This window comes from Peromyscus leucopus, chromosome 12 (assembly GCF_004664715.2).
Source record: "Peromyscus leucopus breed LL Stock chromosome 12, UCI_PerLeu_2.1, whole genome shotgun sequence".
In the NCBI taxonomy this organism is placed as follows: Eukaryota; Metazoa; Chordata; class Mammalia; order Rodentia; family Cricetidae; genus Peromyscus; species Peromyscus leucopus.
The window spans coordinates 11,040,859-11,060,718 of record NC_051073.1 but is presented as its reverse complement, the minus strand read 5'-3'; the positions used below and the strand labels follow the sequence as shown (position 1 = coordinate 11,060,718).

The 19,860-nt window shown below is 41.8% G+C and overlaps 1 protein-coding gene across 2 annotated transcripts in view; it reads left to right on the top strand.

Annotated features, from left to right (window-relative positions):
- Map3k7cl (MAP3K7 C-terminal like) overlaps window positions 1-12,497 on the top strand; it is a 42,185-nt gene extending 29,688 nt beyond the window's left edge. For both annotated transcript variants that reach the window (XM_028875947.2, XM_037209652.1), the window contains one exon: window positions 11,390-12,497. In XM_028875947.2, coding sequence (XP_028731780.1) covers window positions 11,390-11,570 — 181 coding nt within the window. In that variant the 3' untranslated portion in view covers window positions 11,571-12,497. The remainder of the gene's footprint in view (window positions 1-11,389) is intronic.
- The last annotated feature ends 7,363 nt before the right edge of the window (window positions 12,498-19,860 follow it).

Below are 19,860 nucleotides of genomic sequence, written 5' to 3'. Positions count from 1 at the left end.
CATTCTTATCTTGCTTCCTCTGTATCTGGCTAGTGACTCCTGACTCTGCCCTTCCTTTTCCCAGCATTTTTTCTAGTCTGCCATCTCACCTATACTTTCTGCCTGGCTATTGGCCAATCAGCATTTTATTAAACCAATTTGAGTGACAAATCTTTACAGTGTACAAGAGCGTTAACCCACAGCACTGCATTTTGAAACATGACAGGACAATAATATAAGAATGACTAATGTCAGGGCTCTGAAACTTGTTCTTGCTGCTTGTGTTGAGAAAAATGATAAGTTGTGGGTATCACGGCAGCATCAAAGTAAGGAAGAGTTAAGTTAGTCTTAGAAAGAAGCAGCTAGCTGGTTAGGGGAGAAATGTTATATTCTCCTCCAGGATCTCAAAGAAGTAAGGAGCAACCCCTGCCCCCTGCTGGGATTTATAAGGTCATATGTGTTTCTGTAGAAGTCATCTTATTCCTTTATCAATTGTATCTGAATTCTCTAAATAATTGGCTTCATATAGGGCAAGGACAAATCTTTTACTTTTTTTTTCTCTTTCATATAGTTTCTCAAGTTCCTTTTTCTCCATTCCCAGTTCTTCTATTTGGGTTTAAGATGTTCTGCTTCAAATCTTTTTTTTTTTTTTTTTTTTTTTTTTTTTTTTTTCGAGACAGTTTCTTGTGTAGTTTGCGCTTCTGAGCTACTTGTAGCAGACTTCAAATCTCGGTTGGCTGCATGATGCTATTAAGTTCTCTCTTCTCTCTCTCTCTCTCTTCTTCTCTCTCTCTCTCTCTCTCTCTCTCTCTCTCTGTCTCTCTTTCTCTCTCTCTCTCTTTTCTCTGTTTTCCTTTAAAAATTAGTGGCAGCTTCTGCCTCTTCCTCTCCTTCTCCCTTGCTCCTTCTCTCTCTGGAGACAGTCTCATGGATCCAGGCTGGCATCAAACTTACTATGTACCCAAGAATGACCTAATTCCTGATCATTCTGCTTTGACCTTCCTAATGGTTCAATCATAGGCGTGTGCTGCCACACATGTTTTATGAAGTCCTGGGAGTCAAATTCAGAACCTCCTGCATGCTAGGCAAGCACCCTACAAACTGTCCTACACCTCTAGGCCCCACACCCAATTCTGACCTGGGTTTCACAACCTACTGCAATATGCCTAGGGACCTCTATAGAACTTCCTACCTTGACCCTGCCTCAACTGCATTAGCCAATTACCTTTCCCGGGATGGAGCTCGATTCTGTCTGTGTCTGATCTACATGCAGCAATTCATCAAGGAAGGAAATGCTCTGTCTCTCTTGCAGGCACACACTTTAACGTCTCTTTGTATCCTTATCATCCACCATGGAACTGATCATAGAGGTCAACTATAAGTGAGGTTGATTTAAGGTAGCCCTTATAGGTTGCAGTAATGCTCTCTGCATAAACATATTGTTTGTGTTGCTATGGTCTTGTGTTTAAAATGTGAATTTGATGTCAGTAAGGATTACTAAGATAAAGTGTTAAATCACAAAGTATGGTTGGAGTCATCACCGTACAGAATCCATCCACTAAGGGCTGTTAGCAGCACTGTTTTTCATTATGCTTTACTGAACAGCAGTTCATTTTATCACAGATCTTTTTCTGAACAGTCTTTGTTTTCAAGCAAGATAAATCAAGCCATATGGATTTGACCCAAGCAATTAGCATTCCTTTCCAAAAATGATTCTGATGAGAATTTCTCTCCCAACACTTCATAAAGTGTGGCGGACTTTGATGCCTTTGGCAACTGCCTCATGCAAGTGAGACACAAGGATTTTAGTATTTTAGAAGAGAGATTTTCTTTATTGGAATCGTTTGTCCACAGCCTGATGTTTGAACTTGAGACTGAACTTCTCTCATATCTCCAGAGGAGGTCTCCCTGGATCAAGTTTGAGAGAACTTACAGTGAAGAACTTATCAGGGAAGAGTCATGTCCATTGGGCGATAAAGATAGTCAAACTTTTTCAAGGATTGCAAACTCACTATGGGATAAATCCTATTTATTTAAATTTATTTCTCGCTTATGACCAGTGATGTATACCATCAGTTCCTACTTTAGATGGAACATCTAGATCTTTTTGCATGTGATCATATGCCTTATTGTTGCATATATTGTAGCATGACATATTTCTGATACATCTTATAAGAATTTTCATTCTGTGTACATAGCTTCTTTTGTACATCATAGAGCTTTAGAAATCTAGCACCAATTGCCAGACAGAAATGATTTAAAATATACAACTAAACTACAACCAGCTGTAAAGGGTGCTGAGGTCTAGACATGATCATATCTTGTCTGGTGGAAAAAGCATTTCCTCAATTTATATATGAACCATGCTGAGGAGCTGAACAATATCAGAAAGGGGTAGTTACCAAAGATGAGAAGATACTTCTCACTGAAATGTCCTTTCTGACAGTTCTGAACTCTACAGTGGTTCCAATGGTGTGTGGTTGTTATCATGGTTGTAGGTGATTTTCATCAGCCCAGAAGGAGATCTTGTAGTCTGGAGCAGTCCCTCTTATTGCCCTTCTTTCCTAGCTATTTTAGCAAGCAAACCTGTTTCTGTGTCTATCAGCTTGCTGCTAGACATTTTTAAATGAACGTAATCATGTAACATGCTTCTGCTGTGACTCTCATACTGTCAGATTATAATGCTTCAAGTTCATCCATGTATCACACACCAGTGCTTCCTTCTTTTTATCTGTGGATAATTTTCTATTGTCCACGTCTTATTTGCCTTTCGTTGGTTAATGAACATTTGGGTTGTTCGCACTGTTTAGTATTTTAAATAATGCCACTATCAACATTTGTGGAAACTTCTAATTGTTGCCCATCTCTGCAAGTTCTTGGTCTGTCCTGATGATACCAACACTAGAGGCTGGAAATGATGTGTCACTGTGGTTTTGATTTACATTTCCCAGATGGCTATGATGTTGCACAACTTTTCATGCACTTTTGGGCCATTTCTATGTTTGTTTTTTTTGGAGAAATATTTATTTAGATACATTGCCCAATTTTAAGAGGCTTTTCTTTTTATAATTGAGTAAAAGAGTCATATAACTTTAGTGGGTTCAGGTGAACCATTAGAAGGTTTTTTGTTTTTTTTTTTTTTAAATTGGGAAGCTACAAACATTACAAGACCTGCATGCTTATGTCTAATTAAAATAAAAAGTGATTATCTAGGGGAACATTGCAGTGTGGGAAGGGGTACTTAGGTTACTTGTAAAACTTTAATGTATAAATAGCCCTTTTTTTGTTTGCTTTTGTCGTTCTGAAACTGCCACCAGAGATTTCTGTGTTTACATAGAAGCATTTGTTGCTTTAGATTATTGTCAAAGGCAGAGATTTTTAAGCCAAGTTCTGGGGAAATTCTCTCAAAGTTTGGGAATGGAGAGGATATCAACAGGCCACTGTCATAGAGCAAACAAAGAAAGGCCAGTTTGAATGGCTCCATTCCACTCAGGGCGTGAGGTTTAAAAAAAAGTTTGTGTCGTGTGAGCACATGGAGAACTAAACCTCTCTCTGGCCTCCAAGCACGTGGGTCTTAACACATTTGCTCAGTCTAGAAATGAGGTTTTCACTGTCATAAAAAAAAAAAACAATAAAGAAGTATTTTTCCACAAGTGTTTATAATAGTAGGTAGGCCCATGAAGTAAACATCTATTCTTTCTCTCATGAAGTCTGATGTGTGCACGTTGCCTCCTGGATAAAGTGTGGAATTTGAGTTCATTTCCCAACAGTGAGGGTGTGGTTCCCGAGACCAACCCATGAGCGAGAATAGACACACTGCCTATGTAATACTTGTTGAGCAAGTGACTAGAGGACCATGAAAATTGATTGCTGGAGGCTTTGCTTGAGGAGGCAGAGGAAGGGCAAAAGGACTTTTTTTTTTCATTTAAATAGCTAGTTCTGTGTTAAATACCAATATTCCAGATGTTATCTGGCTGTGAGATAATATTTTTCTTTAAACGATTGGTTCTCTAATACCATCTAACCCGATGCTGTCCAGTTTCTTGACTAGAATTTCATTTCCTCACCCTCTTCCTGAGACCTTGTTAAAAGGGACATGACATTTATATACCCTTAATGAGTATATCTTAGTTATTACTTTTCCCAAGGAGGCAGAGCCAATGCAATTGCCAGAGGAGCAGAAGAAGGAAACATCATCCCTTTTACTTTATCCTCCACCCCAGGATCATCTCAGGGTGACTGATAGACTGAGTCCTGCAGCTTTCTTTATTTAAAGCAGTGTTTCTCACAAGGGGACTGTCCTCCCCCATCTCCAACCCAGGACTTGGCTAATATCGAGAGAAATGTCTGATTTCATGACCAGGAAGTGAGAAAGTTGTATCTAGCATCTAGTGAGTGAAAGCCAAGGATGATGCTAAGCCTCCTGTAATGCCATGGTCTAGGGCAGACTCTTCAGGTCTAATGGTCAATCATACTAAAATTACACAAACCCTTGTTTAGACTCAGTCCACTCCCTGACTCCTCCCCTGCAATGGTACAGTGTTGTCCTTTGGCCACGCTTCTGCCTCCTCATATCTTAATACATGTATGCATTTATGATTCATGAGTCTTTAGCACCATTGGCAGGTTGAGTTTTGGAATCCTCAATTCAACACCATTTGTTATCTCTCCATCATAAGAAAAAAGGAAGGTGAGATCTTCCATCCTCCAATCATCTTGCAGCATCTGCTTTTTCATTCCCATACAAATATGGGCTTCTGAACATACAAGCACCACCAGCTCAAGGATCTGAATGTTTTTAAAATAAAGTTTACCCTATTAGCTCATCAGAGCCAAACTGTCTAGAATTTTAACTTTTTCTCCATAAAAATTCTTCATTAATTTTGCAAGCACCGAGGACCATGATAGTGATCTTTCCACTCTTGTACTTTTGGTTGTGAGCCTAGCCTTTAATGGCTGAGTCATCTCTCCAGCCCCAATTGTGATTCTTCTAGATAAAAAAAAAATATTTGTACCATTAATGAATTAACTTCTTGGAACCTAAAGAATTTCCTCCATTTTGAAATTAATTTCCATATGTTTTTAATCTTTTCTTTACTCACACTTCTATTTCTCTCTTTTTTTCTTTACAAGTAAAACTTTTACAGGTATGTGGCTTAGGATGGGGACACCTGATGATTTGTGGTAGATCCTGTAGCAGGAATCTTAAAGGTACTTATTAATTAAAACAAACCTGGAGCCAGGTATTGGGGTGAAAGCTGGAAGATCACCAAAGCAGAACAAGCCATAGAGCTGCCTCACCTGGCCAGTTCCTCAGCTGATCGTGTTTCCTCAGACTGGAAGCCTTTGAGTCCTTATCCAATTGGATCTCAGCTGAACTGTGCTGCTCAAAACCTAGAAGCTTAACCAGCCAAAAGCTTCTAGTTTCTGGTCCTCATGCCTTATATACCTTTCTGCTTTTCTGCCATCACTCCCTGGGATTAAAGGCTCACTTTCTGGGATTAAAGGCATGAGTCACCATGCTTGGCAGTTTCCAATGTGGCCTTGAACTCACAGAGATCCAGAGGGATTTCTGCCTCTGTAGTGCTAGGATTAAAGGTGTGAGTGCCACCATTTTCTAGCCTCTGTATCTAGTGGCTGTTCTGTTCTCTGACCCCAGATAAGTTTATTAGCATGCACAATATTTTGGGGAACACAATACCACCACAAGATCCTTCAGACTGCTAAGGTCCATCAACGTAGACTGTTCTTAGCATAAAAGCAAGATTCCTATAGCTACAGCCCTCCGCCCCACATCATAAGACGCTGTATGAGTGACAGACATAGTAGCCTGAAAGAAAATCAAAGTCGGGACCATATTTTACCTCATTATAAATAATGAGTTCTTCTTGGAATCATCCGTTTATAAAATAGTTTCAGTACCTTGATGTGCTGAGGCTTATTCACAACTTGCTAATGGACGAACATAAATATGCCTAAATAAATAAGTCCCAAACAGGAGACAGCAGACATCTTGGCAGCTTTTATTGGCTATCAATATAATTACTTACACGAGGCTGATTCAGAAACCTATTAGCTGAGGCTTCTTGATTGTAGTAAAGAAGAAATTATTATTGACATTCTCCAGTGCAGAGAGATGGAGGAGACAGTCTCAACCATTCCTTGCAGTTATAAAGTTAATGATTCTGTGGTTGGTCAACGATAAAATCAAAACAAAAGACAGATAGATGGCATCAGGGAATAACTGAAGTCAAACAAGGAGTTAAGGAAACGCCACAGGTAGACCTGGTACTATACCCCAGATCATGCACTGAAAGCAGAACTCTATTTAGACCTAAATGGTTTATGTGATGTAGGTAATTTAAAGGGGGGTAGGGAACCCCAGGAAGACCAGGGATGACCTGATGGGTGAAGGATTTGCCACAGTTCTCTTTTGCAACCCCATGTAGTTTTTTTTCTCATTAATTTCTTTAAGATCGTTACAAGAGAACTTTTACTAATCAATATTTAATTATCGGCATTTTCTGCTTTAACTGTGCTCAGGGACACAGAGCACTAAGCATTTAGTCAGGACAGCCTTGATTTCTGCCTTTTCTTATTAGCTGTGTGGCTTTTTTAATTAAATGGAACACTTTGAGTTAGGCTTCCTTTCTTTCAAGATATAAATGATCTTTCCCTGAAGTACTTTTTTTTCTTCAATTATTCATTTGTCAAGTATTTATTGGGAGCCTGTTCTATTTTAAACATCTTAGAAGATCCAGAGATCAGCTGGAGCCCAAGAACTTAGTGTACGTGCCCGTGTGTCCCACACCCTCCCCTTCGGTTCTGCTGGGTCCTTCTACAATGCTTGGTTTTGCTCAGCCGATACCAAATTGAGTTACTAAGGGAGTCTATTGGGCATGGGAAGAAAATACTAGAATTTCTATTCTGATTTAACTTTTGCTCCTTCAGAGGTCATTTTGATGGTTTCAAACATACAGAAAACTCCAAAGGAAGTGTTAAAAATGCTCATGTGTCTTTTACTGGATTGACTATTAAAAGTTTCCCTAAATGTGCTTTATTCTTCCTGAGCGATGAGGGATATTTTTTCTTGTATTGTCTAATATTCCCCATGTTTAGATGTAACATGTGCATTTTGTGTTGGGTAGGCGAGAGCACAGATATAATGCACGTTCCTCACAGGCACATGGTACCTGTCTCCTCAGTAGTGACGACAGTGCTGTTGATTTAGCTGAAGCAGTCACCCCATGTTCTCCACTCTCCTACCCTTTGCAGTTTGTAAGATTTTCTGGGAATACACTTTGAAAACGTGTGAATATATTGTTCCTCCAGATTTTCTTTCACCCACTTTTTCTAGCATCCCATGTTACCTCATTACATATCCATATTTATGATGTGCTTTGTAATATACAGAATAAACAAACACATATAATTCATGAATGAGTATATATGTGTTGAAATAGTCTGGATTTGTGTTCAAAAAAACATTTTTTTAAAATGTGTGTGTGTATTTTTTACTTCTTAGTTCTTCTTAGTTCTCTCTCTATGTAACCTAGGCTGACCACCAGTTCCTACCTCAGGCTTTCAAGGGCCAAGATTATAGGCATATGCATCTATCATATCTAATTTTCAATTAATAGTCTTAAATACTCCAATGGCTTAGGAGATACAAATGAACAGGACAGTCATGCCATTTGCTATTTATTGATTACTGGAATATTTCAGATAGAGTTTGGGATCAAAAAAGGTTTTTGCTCTAGTAGCCCTGGACTTATTTCCAATATAAATATCAATATTATTCTTTTTTAGGAATATATTCTTTCCATTCTTCTGTTTATCTTATATAGTATCAGGTCAGTGTAAGAAGAAAAAGAGAAGACTTTCAGGAATGTGGTCCTTCCTGTGCAGGGGTCTACATTCACGATCCAATCAACATCAGGATGCTGTGCAGCTAGGGTGTGTTTCTTCTCCCATTTTTGAAACAGTACAGAACAGCATTTTAATTTTTTTAATGTAGCATGCATGTAGTATTAGGCATTGTAAATTATCTAGAGTTAAATATGCAGAAGGACACGTTCAGGTTACATAAAAATATTATGCTATTTTATTTGAGCATCAGCAAATCCATGGGGGTTCTGGACCCAATGCCTGATGGGTATTAGGGGTCTACTGAATGTGTGTGAGGACTAGAGAAAGACATGGACAATAATATCTTCAGGATCAAACCCCGGGCCTTGAGCATGGCCGGTGAGTGCTCTGCTGCTGAACTCCAGCCCCAACCCCTGATGAAGATTTGTTAAACTGAGATACTTGAAACAAAGGAAACTAAGCACTGAGTTACAAGGACAAAGATCCAGTAAGAGACAAAGTAGCTTCCCCCCCCACAAGACAGTAGGTGGGGCCTTAGTGTGTGCTGCATTAGTAACCGATGGTCTTCTCTTTCCTCTCTAAAGTAATGATTTCAATACCGTGTTGCACTTTTTATAAAAGCTTTGATATCGTCTTTCTCAGAAACAGAAATGCATTGCTTTTCTTTTAAAAGAAAATTTCTTTTCTTTCTGTTTTGTCTTTTAAGCAGTCAACACTTCATTTGTTGTGCTTAACAAAAAAAAAAATCATGTAGCTGGCATTTCCTTTGCTCCAAATAAAGACACAGAGACTTATTATTAATTATGAATGCTGGGCCTTAGCTTAGGCTTGTCCCACTAGCTCTTTTAACTTAATCGGTTTCTACTCATCTATGTTTTGCCTCAAGGCTTTTCACCTTTCTTTCATTGTGTATGTCCTGCTTTCCTGCTTCCTCCCTGTCTGTCGGTCTGGCTCCTGGTGTCTCCTTTCCTTTCCTCCTCAAACTTAAATTCCTCCTCCTCCTTACTCTCCCTGCCCAGAGGTTCCGCCTATACCTCCTCCCTCACTATTGGCCAGTCGGCTTTTTATTAGACCCATCAAGTGCCTTAGGCAGGCAAGATAAGATAGCAACACATCTTTATGTAATTAAATAAATGCCATACATCTTTACATAGTTAAACAAATATTCCCCAACATAAACAAATGCAAGGCATCTTTACGTAGTTAAACAAATGCGACACATCTTTGTCTAGTTAAGCAAATATTCCATAACGAGATCACAGGCCAGTGATATGGCTTAGCAGGTAAAAGCCCTTGCCACGCAAGCTAGACCACCAGAGTTGGATCCCCAGAACCCACAGTGGAAGGAGAGAGCTGATTCTACTGCAGACTGCAGCACATACGCATCTACACACACACACACACACAAATAATAAATAGTTTGAAAGGTCACTAGTTCTGATGATGGAAAGGCCTATGGGTCTTTGGAATATGTTTAGCATATTAGAGGTATCTAGCGGAGGTGCTAAGTAAAAGATTCTAAAACTTATGATTTTGTATAAATTAAAATGAAAAAGAAGACCAATGTGTAGGCATTGTAGTTCACAACTATAATTCCAGCACTTGGGAAGCTGAGGCAGGAAGATTGCTGCACATTCAAGGTCACCTTGGGCTACGTAGTGAGTTCCAGGCCCACTTAGGTCTATAGCATGAGACCCTTTCTCATCCACGGTTGATGTGAGTGTAAATTACTACAGCCACTATGGAAACTAGTAAGAGGCTTTTAAAAAAGCTAAAAATAGAACTAGCCTATGACCTAGTTACCTCTCCTGGACACATACCCAAAGGGCTCTACATCTTGCTATAGAGATACTTGCCTATCCACGTCGATCACGACTCTTTTTACAATAGCCAGGAAAAAGAACCAGTCTAGATGTCATAAACAGGCAAACAGACAGTGAAAGTGTGGTTCATATACACATGGGGTTTATTCAGTTGTAAAGAAAAAGTGAAATTATGAAATTTTTTGGAAAATGGCTGGAACCGGAAAAATAAGAAGAAAAAAAAACAGGTTAGAGGACAAACAGGATGGCTAACTACCCAGGTTCAGATGACAGGAAGCTAATACCAGGTTCAGATGGCACAGTGATGAGGGGGTTGCAGGGGATGCGACAAACGAGTGGGGTATGTGGGGGGGTCCGCTTAAGCTACGGCCAGGTTCAGATTCGACACCAAAAAGATAAAAGGGTGTTATGTGGGTACCTAACTACCCAGGTTCAGATGGACAGTGTATGTCGGCGTCCAACATACCCAGGTTTCAGATGAGCAAAAGACAGTGTCTATGTTGGCGTCCTAATCTTAGCAGCAGGATTCAGAAGGACAAACAGTGTATGTGGGTCCTAACTACCCAGGTTCAGATGGACAGTGATGGGGTCAACTAAAAACAGTGTATGTGGGTCCTAACTACCCAGGTTCAGATGGACAAACAGTGTATGTGGGTCCTAACTACCCAGGTTCAGATGGACAGTGTATGTGGGTCCTAACTACCCAGGTTCAGATGGACAAACAGTGTATGTGGGTCCTAACTACCCAGGTTCAGATGGACAAACAGTGTATGTGGGTCCTAACTACCCAGATACAGATGGTTAACAATGGACAAACAGTGTATGTGGGTCTTAACTACCCAGGTTCAGATGGACAAACAGTGTATGTGGGTCCTAACTACCCAGGTTCAGAAGGACAAAAAAACACTGTATGTGGGTCCTAACTACCCAGGTTCAGAAGGACAAACAGTGTATGTGGGTCCTAACTACCCAGGTTCAGATGGACAAACAGTGTATGTGGGTCCTAACTACCCAGGTTCAGATGGACAAACAGTGTATGTGGGTCCTAACTACCCGGGTTCAGAAGGACAAACACTGTATGTGGGTCCTAACTACCCAGGTTCAGAAGGACAAACAGTGTATGTGGGTCCTAACTACCCAGGTTCAGAAGGACAAACAGTGTCTGTGGGTCCTAACTACCCAGGTTCAGAAGGACAAACAGTGTCTGTGGGTCCTAACTACCCAGGTTCAGAAGGACAAACAGTGTCTGTGGGTCCTAACTACCCAGGTACAGAAGGACAAACACTGTATGTGGGTCCTAACTTCTGATTGTTAAATATACACATCCAGGAGGATGTAAATGCGTAAAGGCCAGGAACCTGGAAAGTGGTCCATGAGAGTGGAAGGAAATGCTTTAAGGGAAATGTGGAGAAGACAATAGAACAAAATGGAAGTGGGGCCCGGGGTCCAAAGGGTACAGTGGGGGACAGAGGGTGGGAGATGAGGGAAGAGTGAGAAAGGTGTGAAAATCCCCTGTGAAAGGAAACCTGTTGCTTTGTAAACTAGTGAAAAAAATAAAGCTACTTAGAGAGAAGGGAAGAGGAAGAAAAGAAGGGGAAAATAAAGGTATGCCATTGGCAGTCAGAAGGGTAAGCACCGAGAGGTGCAGAGTGTGAGTGCGGATTCTGGATATGTTTGCAGTGAAGCCTGTGCTTCTTGCCCTGTGCCCTGCATTTCAGAAAGGAGCTCATTGCCAAGCTGGACCAGGCGGAAAAGCAGAAGCTGGATGCTGCTCAGCTGGTTCGGGAATTTGAGGCTCTGACGGAGGAGAACCGGACGCTGAAGATGGCCCAGTCTCAGTGTGTAGAACAACTGGAAAAACTCAGAATCCAGTATCAGAAGAGGCAAGGGTCCTCCTAACTCTAGCCGATGATGAAATGTGAGCATACAAGGTTGCTGGCTGTTACGCGCTGGCCAGCAAAATTTGTATCTTAAAGGGACAGAGAGTAAAATGTATTGCTTCTCTTTATTACCCACATGGCAAATGTCTAGAATGAGTTTAGTGCTGACTCGCTTCCAGCTTGAGAGAGGGATATTTTATTTTAAGCAAGGTCATTAATGCAAAGCTATCACCAGTATATATCTTCAGAAATCAGAGTTCTTTTCCAAAGATTTATATATATATATATATTTCTTAGTTAAAAAGATATGATCATAGTATACATTAAAGTAAAAAATAGTAAAAGTGGAATATTGACTAGTCCCACTGAAAATCATAAGTCATAAAACAAGCCAGTAGGATGTTCACTGTAGTTTCACAGCTGTGCATTTTAAATTTTTATGCCTTTTCATATTTCAATGCTGCTCGACTATAAACCATAGAAATTTCTTTCCACATAGCTGAAGTTGGTAGAGTCAGATGTAATTCTTCAGTGGTTGATTGTCCTAAGAATAGAAGGTGGGTGGCATTGCCGAAGTGCTTTCTCATGAAAATGTTAGCAGACATTGTGTCCATGCCCAAAGCTCACTGGCCAGTGCTGATTTGCTGTGTAATAAAGACTCAAGGCTGCCCTTCCTTCACTCCGTGTCAACACCCAGTGGCTACATTTGCCTTGGCTGTGTGTGTCTTGGGGCTCTGGGCCTGGGGAAGGTGGGAAGAGGCTGTTCAGACACTCCCTGGTCTGTGTCCGTGGAAGATCAGTGGAATGACATCACTATTGTGGTCTTTGGGGTTTCCGGAAATGTGCTAGGTCCGTAGTAACTGACAGGAACGTGCTTGTGAATTCCATCTTTGTTTTGTGTCTGTTCCTAGTCACGTGACCTCTTTTTCATTAAACATGGATCAAAAGTGCAGCCCCGAGTCTTGTTTCATTCTTAAGCCCTTTGTGCTAGGAGTTGCCCAGGTTAGAATTTATTCTCAGTAGCATGTGCTGAAAAAGAAATGAAGTCTTTTTCCAGGGAAGCAATTAGGTTCTTATCTAAAATACTGAGAGCACTAATACTGGCCATGAGGTACTAAAATATGCAAAGCACTAACACTGGCTATGAGATATTAAAATACTGAGAGCACTAATACTGACCATGAGGCGCTAAAATACTCAGAGCACTAATATTGACTATGAGGCACTAAAATACTAAAAGCACTGATACTGACTATGAGGTACTAAAATACTCAGAGCACCAATACTGACTATGAGGTACCAAAATACTCAGGGCATTAATACTGACCACAAGGGACTAAAATACTCAGAGTACTAACAGTGACCATGGGGCACTAAAATACTCAGAGCACTAATACTATGAGGTACTAAGTTGACCTTAGATGTTGATAATGGTTCCCAATCAGGCATGACGGTCCCCTAGGGGATATTTGACAGTGTCTAGAGACATTTCTGTCTTTTAAAAAATATATTTATTTATTTGTGTGTTTATGTGCCTGCACACGTGTGTGAATGTGTATATGTGTGTGCTATCAAGCCCATGTGATTGTCAGAGGACAGCTTTTGAGTCACTTCTCGTTTTCTACTTTGTACATCTTTGGAATCAAACCTAGGTCTTCAGGCTTGGCAGCAATCACCTGCTGAGCCATCGTGCTGGCCCTTTTCTTTGGTTGCCACAGTTAGGGTAGAGGACAATACTGGTATGGAGGCCAGGGCCCAAGAATGATACCACACTCAGGGCAGCCTTCCCTGAAAAGAGTTATCCCATTCAGTGACATGTCAACAGGACAAAGAGCAATGTTCCCTCATGGTGAACCAATCACTGGGGATCTTGGGCACAGAATGGGTAGCCAGGGGCTCCTTCATATGTGGTTCAGGGGCTGTGAGGCCTCTGTCTTACAGAGATGAAGCTTTTCTGCAGGTCATTATCACTGTGAAGTCTGAACACCTTTTGTTGCTTTAGTATTTGACCCAAAGCAAAAACAAACAAAACAAAACAAAGCCCTTGTGATTCTGGCTAGACCCTATTTTCATTGTTTGTTTTGTAGTAACTGTGAAGCTTGGAAGTACTAACAGGAAAGAGATCTTGCTCACCAAATTTCCACAGTTTAGGGCTCATAGAGCAGCAGCAGAAGAGTGACTCACTAAGCTTCAAACACTGCGTTTGATCTCAGTCGCTGCATGCAGTTGTGACCTCATGCAGAAGATGAAGGAAATAGCTCCCAAGTCCCCGCTCTGGCAGGATGAGGATTAGAGGAGGCAAAGCTGTTGGGATGTGTCTTAGTCAGTGTTCCAGTGCAGTGAAGAGACAGCATGACCACAGCAACTCTTAGAAAAGAAAAGCACTTCATTGGGGCTGGCTCAAAGTTCAGAGGATTAGTCCATCGTCATCATGGCGGGAAGTGTGGTGGCACACAGGCAGACATGGTGCTGGAGAGGAGCTGAGAGTTCTTCATCCAGATTGGCAGGTACAGGAAGAGAGAGAGACTGGGCCTGACTTCAGCACTTGAAACCTCAAAGCCCACCCCCAGTGACATACTTCCTCCAGCAAGGCTACACCTACTCCAGCAAAGCTACACCTCCTAATCTCTGTCAAGTAGCGGGACTCCCTAGTGACCATGCATTGAAATCTATGAGCCTATGGGGGGCATTCCTATTCAAACCACCACAGGATGTCACTGAGGCTATGGCCCAGAATCACTGTATGAATAACACCTGTAACCCTGCTAGTCTCAATGAGAACCTTTATCCAATGTTTCCAAAATATACATATTTGTTCCTCAGAAGCAAACTTTGCCCTGAGTGTATGAATTTTCAGTAGATTCCAGCTTATTAAAATATGAGATATCATCTACTTTATTGCAAGTCTGAGAAGCCTAAAGGCAGAATTTGTCATTCATTTGACAACTTCCCACAAACCTTACTTACCACCACATATTATCTATCTACTACAGTTCACTGAGAATTTGCCATCTTCACATTAGAAAGCCATAGTATAGTACTTGCCAGGCACTGAGTGAGACCCTAGGGCCAATCCCCAGCAACACAAAAAGGAAAAATAGAATGAAAGAATTCCAATATAGCAATATTGTTAATATTACAGAATGTTAAAAATCAACACAGAGGCCTTATTAGTAATAGTGTGAAGGTGCTTGCCTTAGAGCTAGAATTAAAGAACGATGAAAATCTCATTATGTTTTGCAATTGCTCTACTAACAGATCTGCTATTTGTGGGCCATTTAGTTTTTGCAGACATGAAAAGAATGTGATCAAATATGGCTAGCGGCCATATCTATTGGAACTGGCAGAGCTTGTTTCTCTAAGTCACAGAGGGCTTGGGTGTATTATCAATTCAGTACAAACAAGGAACAGAATGGATTTGAAATCCAAGTGCAATTCACCCCTGAGATCTATTATACACTTAACAAATACAGCAGCAAAAGAGACTGCAAAAGCAAATAGTGTAAAGAATTACAGATAACTAGTCTGGTTGTAGTGAGTTGATTGCCGTGGAGAGAAGAGAGAGAGAGAGAGAGAGAGAGAGAGAGAGAGAGAGAGAGAGAGAAGAGAGAGGAGGAGAGAGAGGAGGAGGAGAGGAGAAGAAGAAGAGAAGAAGAAGGAGAAGGAGAAGGAGAAGGAGAAGGAGAAGGAGAAGAAGAAGAAGAAGGAATTGATGGAGGCTCACAGGAATATGCAAGGGTCCTGGAGTGGTAGCCATGGAAATGTATCAATAGATGGGAGGGATGGGAAATACACCAGAAGTGGAATCCACATCAAATAGATGGTATAAGTGATTTAAACACAGAAGGAGAAGAGCAAGATTCAGTGGCCTCTCTCTGTCAGACTCTGACTTTTTTGTTTGTTTATTTTTGAGACATGGTCTTACTATGAGGCTCTGACTGGCCTGGAACTTACTATGAAGACCAGGCTAGCCTTAAATTCACTAAGATCTGCCTGTTTCTGCATCCTTAGGGGTGGGATTAAAGGTGTGTGCCACTATACCTTGCTGTGGGGTGTCTTTCTGTATGCTGTGAATATGTGTGGCTCCCATTGGCTAATAAATAAAGCTGTTTTGGCCTATGGCAAGAAAGCTTATAGCCAGGTGGGAAATCCAAGCAGAGAGACAGTGAGGAGAAGAAGGGCAGAATGGAGAGAGATGCCACCTGCCGCCCAAGGAGCAACAAGATGTCAGCAGACTGGTAATGCCATGGCCACGTGGCAACAAATAGATTAATAGGGATGGGTTAATTTAAGATGTAAGAGCTAGCTAGCAAGAAGCTGAAGCCATAGGCCATACAGTTTGTAGTTAATATAAGCCTCTTTGTAATTATTTTATAAGTGGCTGTGGGACTGCAGTTCCAGGCGGGACTGAGAAACTTCTGGCTACAATACCTGGTGTTCTGCATTGTGTCTTTAAGTACAGGGTGTTATCTAGTTCTTGGAGAATTTTCACAAGTTCGTTATGCTATATATTGCACAACAGAGACACCTTTGAAGTAATTTCAAATTAAACACAAAATACTGAGTTTATTATGATATTTTCATATGAAATAGATAAAGCATTTATTGTACTCTGCTCACATTTACTTCCCTACCCTGCTCCTTCATTCTTCCTACTCTCCTGTGGCTGGCTGGTCCCCTTCCTACCCCCGAATAACCCCTCTTGTGTTTTCATGTCATGAAACACAATACCCCCACACATACACGTACTATGTAGCTGTGAGTATACATAACTAAATCTAGATTCTGTAATTCTGTATTTTCCCCCTCTAACTACTTTCTTTTGCTGTCCCTCTCCTGTAGACACCCTCCCCCTTAGAGTCCCCTTGTGTTTCATGCTATATGCAGAGAAATTATATCTGTCGTATCAGATGCATCATGCCATTTGCATATGTCCCTGCCAAGTAGCTATATTTATACTCATTTACTCAAACTAGAAAATTAAAGTTTCATAGTGTATACAAAACTCTCTAGATCTAGGATTCAATTACATAGATACCACCTCCACTCTCACTCATGTCCTTCCCACATACCCCCATCTCTCTGTCCTTGCCTCCCATCCCTCCCTCTTTCCTTCCATACATATGTACTTTCGGGCTTCAGGCAAAGAACAGTGGGAGTGGTGTGTGTAGGGGTCCTATTCCCAATAAATCCTTAGTCCAGGAAGGAAGACACATGTTCATTTAAGTAATCATTTGGGCAGCTTACAATATTTCTAAAAAATTCCCTCAAGAAGTGGACACCAATTCTCCTTTCTGATGGTATGCATTTGACTTAAAATGTGTTTTGAAGTGTGTATGTAGGGAGGGGCCAGACTGGAAGACACAGCACAGAAGGCATCGGTGTGGCCTCCACATCCTTGTCCTTTCTCCCCAGTGAGTATACTGCTGGGCTGGGAAGAGTCGGGCTGAGAGTGGAGAGGCCCAGGGGTTAGAACTGATGTCCTTGACAATGACCAAATGAGCCAGGCAGAGCCTCCAGCCCTAGACGGGACTTCAGGTGTCCACAGGCTGCCAGAAAGCTCATCAAAGACTGAGCCAGCACAACCCTGGCAAGCTGCTTCCAGCTCCTGGTTCCTGGGAATTTTGAGACAGTAAATACTTGTTGCTTTAAGCCACTAAATTTTGGGGTGATCGTTTAATCGGTAAAAGATAAGGAATATGCCAAATGGGGTGAGAGCCAAACAGGAAAAAAGATATCATTTATGAGTGCATATAAAAAGGGAGTAGGGATGAGATGAGGAATCTTTGATGCTTTGGTAATGAGTAATGAGATAAGATCTGATGGATGAGTAAGAGTTATGGAGGCAGAGAAGGCAGGTGGAGAAGAAGATCTAGACCGCAAAAAAAAAAAAAAAAAAAAAAAAAAGAAAAGAAAAAAAAAAAAGAAAGAAAGAAAGAAAAGAAAAAGAAAAAAAAAAAGAAAAACCAACAAAAAAAGCCAACCAACCAAACAAAAATAACCCTGAACTACTTTAAAGAGTTGATGGTAGGCCAGTGTAGATGAGCCACTACCTGAGAAGCCATTGGTAACTGATGGCTGCTAAAGGTAGGTCAGTTTTCTCCAGAGATGTGTCCCCCAAGAGGCCATCAAGCCCCACACCATGTGTACACAGGCAACACTAAACGGACTCCGTGCTTTGTTTGTTTGAAGTTGGGAGGGAAAAGGAAGAACTGGAGGGATGAAATGGGATGGGGGGTGGATTTGATCAAACCACATTTTCCGAATGCGGCTTTGTTTGCTTTTTTGTTTTGGTCTTAATCCTAACAGCAAAATGGCACTATGCAAGAATTTCAAGTGTGTTATGTTACAAGGGTAACATCATAGTCACTGCTAGGATAGTGGATTTTTAAGGGTTTTCTTTGATAGTTTACCTCATTTTAGGTTACTTAGAAGGCTATGCGGAATTTTTTTGTACTCTATATATTCTGGTGGATAGATGGAGGGGTGGATGACAGACAGAAGACGGAACTGATGTGCATTTTGTAAAGTCGGTTAATGAGTACACTTCTTAGAGAGAATAGACGAGCCTTTAGCAACACCACATTGCCTAGCAGAATAAAGAGTCTTGAGTTTCTGTTGTTTCCATGAGCAATGTTCCATGTGGAGATATCCATAATCCTCCTGTTCCTAAAAACTCCTGCCTCACTTTCCCAAATGCAGGCATTTCCCAAGTGCGGGGATTCCAGCTTGCACCCCCCCCCCCCCCCCACACCCAGCTGTCATCTTTGCTGTTTTTGAAGCATGACAGTTGTCAGAGCTGGGAACACGGACATCGTCACGCACGAGCACAGGAAGCCTGTACAAAAGTGCAAAGGTGGAGGTGAGTTTGAGGTCAGCCTGGGTCAGCGAATGCAAGCCTGCCCGGGCTAAGGAAACAGCACATTGCTGACAGCAGCGTTCCTCCTCCGTTGCTCTGGACCCCTCCCTATTCCAACCTTCTGTCCTTACGAAGTGGGAACATGCTCTTTTATTTCTCATCGTATAGGCAAGTTCTCTCCTTGGGGCAGGGGAGAGGGTTGCTGTGAGAGGTTGGACACATTGTGTTCAGGTCTCTCAAGCATGTCCTGCTCCAGCAGCTCGGAAGGTAGGTAGATAAGAGGTCACTTTTATGAGGGCTGTTTACTGAGTGAGGCTCTGATTGTGCCATGAGGTGATCACCTGAGTCACGCACCCTGGAACACAGAGTTTTTCCCCACAGGAGTCAGACTTTCACGAACTTTCACCAGGTGCTACGGGCAAAGAGGGCCAGGAATGACATCCTAAGTATATGGGACTGAGTCAGGGTGTCCTAGGAGGAACCAAAGTTTCTGTAGCAGAGACAAAATTCCAGGATGGCTGGTGACTACCATGTCACCACACATATCTGGGCAGTGGCTCTTCTCTCGGGTCAGAGTCCTGAGAAGGAAAAGATAAAGGAATTGGGACGAGGTACAATTGCATGTGAAATACCCTCGCCTTCCCCTCCCCATCTTCTTCCCACCCCCAGCACCTTAATTGCCGTTCACGTCTCGTAAATGGATGATTGCTGAACAAGCCGTCTCTTCCCATCATTCCTGTAAATACGGATATGACTCACAGTCCCAGCAATCTCCCAAATGCCACAGATACTATGGTGATTTGATTATTTAAAAATAGCTGGGTTTGGGGCAGAGTGTGGGGGTGAGGGGGAGAGTTTCCCGATGGCTTCTTTTGTTTGTTTCAGTTTTTTCATGTAAGTTGCCTCATGTCTAAGTGTTCTGTGGACAGCTTCACAACCACACCTCAGGGCTTTCTGGGCTTTCTGAAGAGGGACACTGAATTTTTGCTGGTCTGACCTCAGACCCCAGGCATGAGGCAAGGCTCACCCTCCTACCCTGACCCATACCTCCAGCCTGTCAAGCGGTCCACAGGCAAGTATTCTTCTCTGTGGAGATGCTCACTGAATGCACTTAAAAACACTGGTCCTCACCTCCAAGGCGACAGCTACCATTCAATCTAAATGTGGTATTGAGGGTGCTGGTGATAACACTGGCCAGCATCATAACAACATTTGGCATTCAGCCTATGCAGTGGAAAGGGCATTTGTTGGTCTCTGATTCATTCAGAAATGGTGGGGAGGGAGAGGCCTCCTTTGTGGTTATCGAGGTGCTGGTACCTCCTGTGTGTGACTTCACCAGGAGTGAGTTTGCCATTTAGGATTGAGGTTGAGATTGGGAATCGCAGCTGCACATCTGTCACATCAGGAAAGTCAGGGTCCTGAGAGGGAGAGGAGGACAGTCACAAAGGGG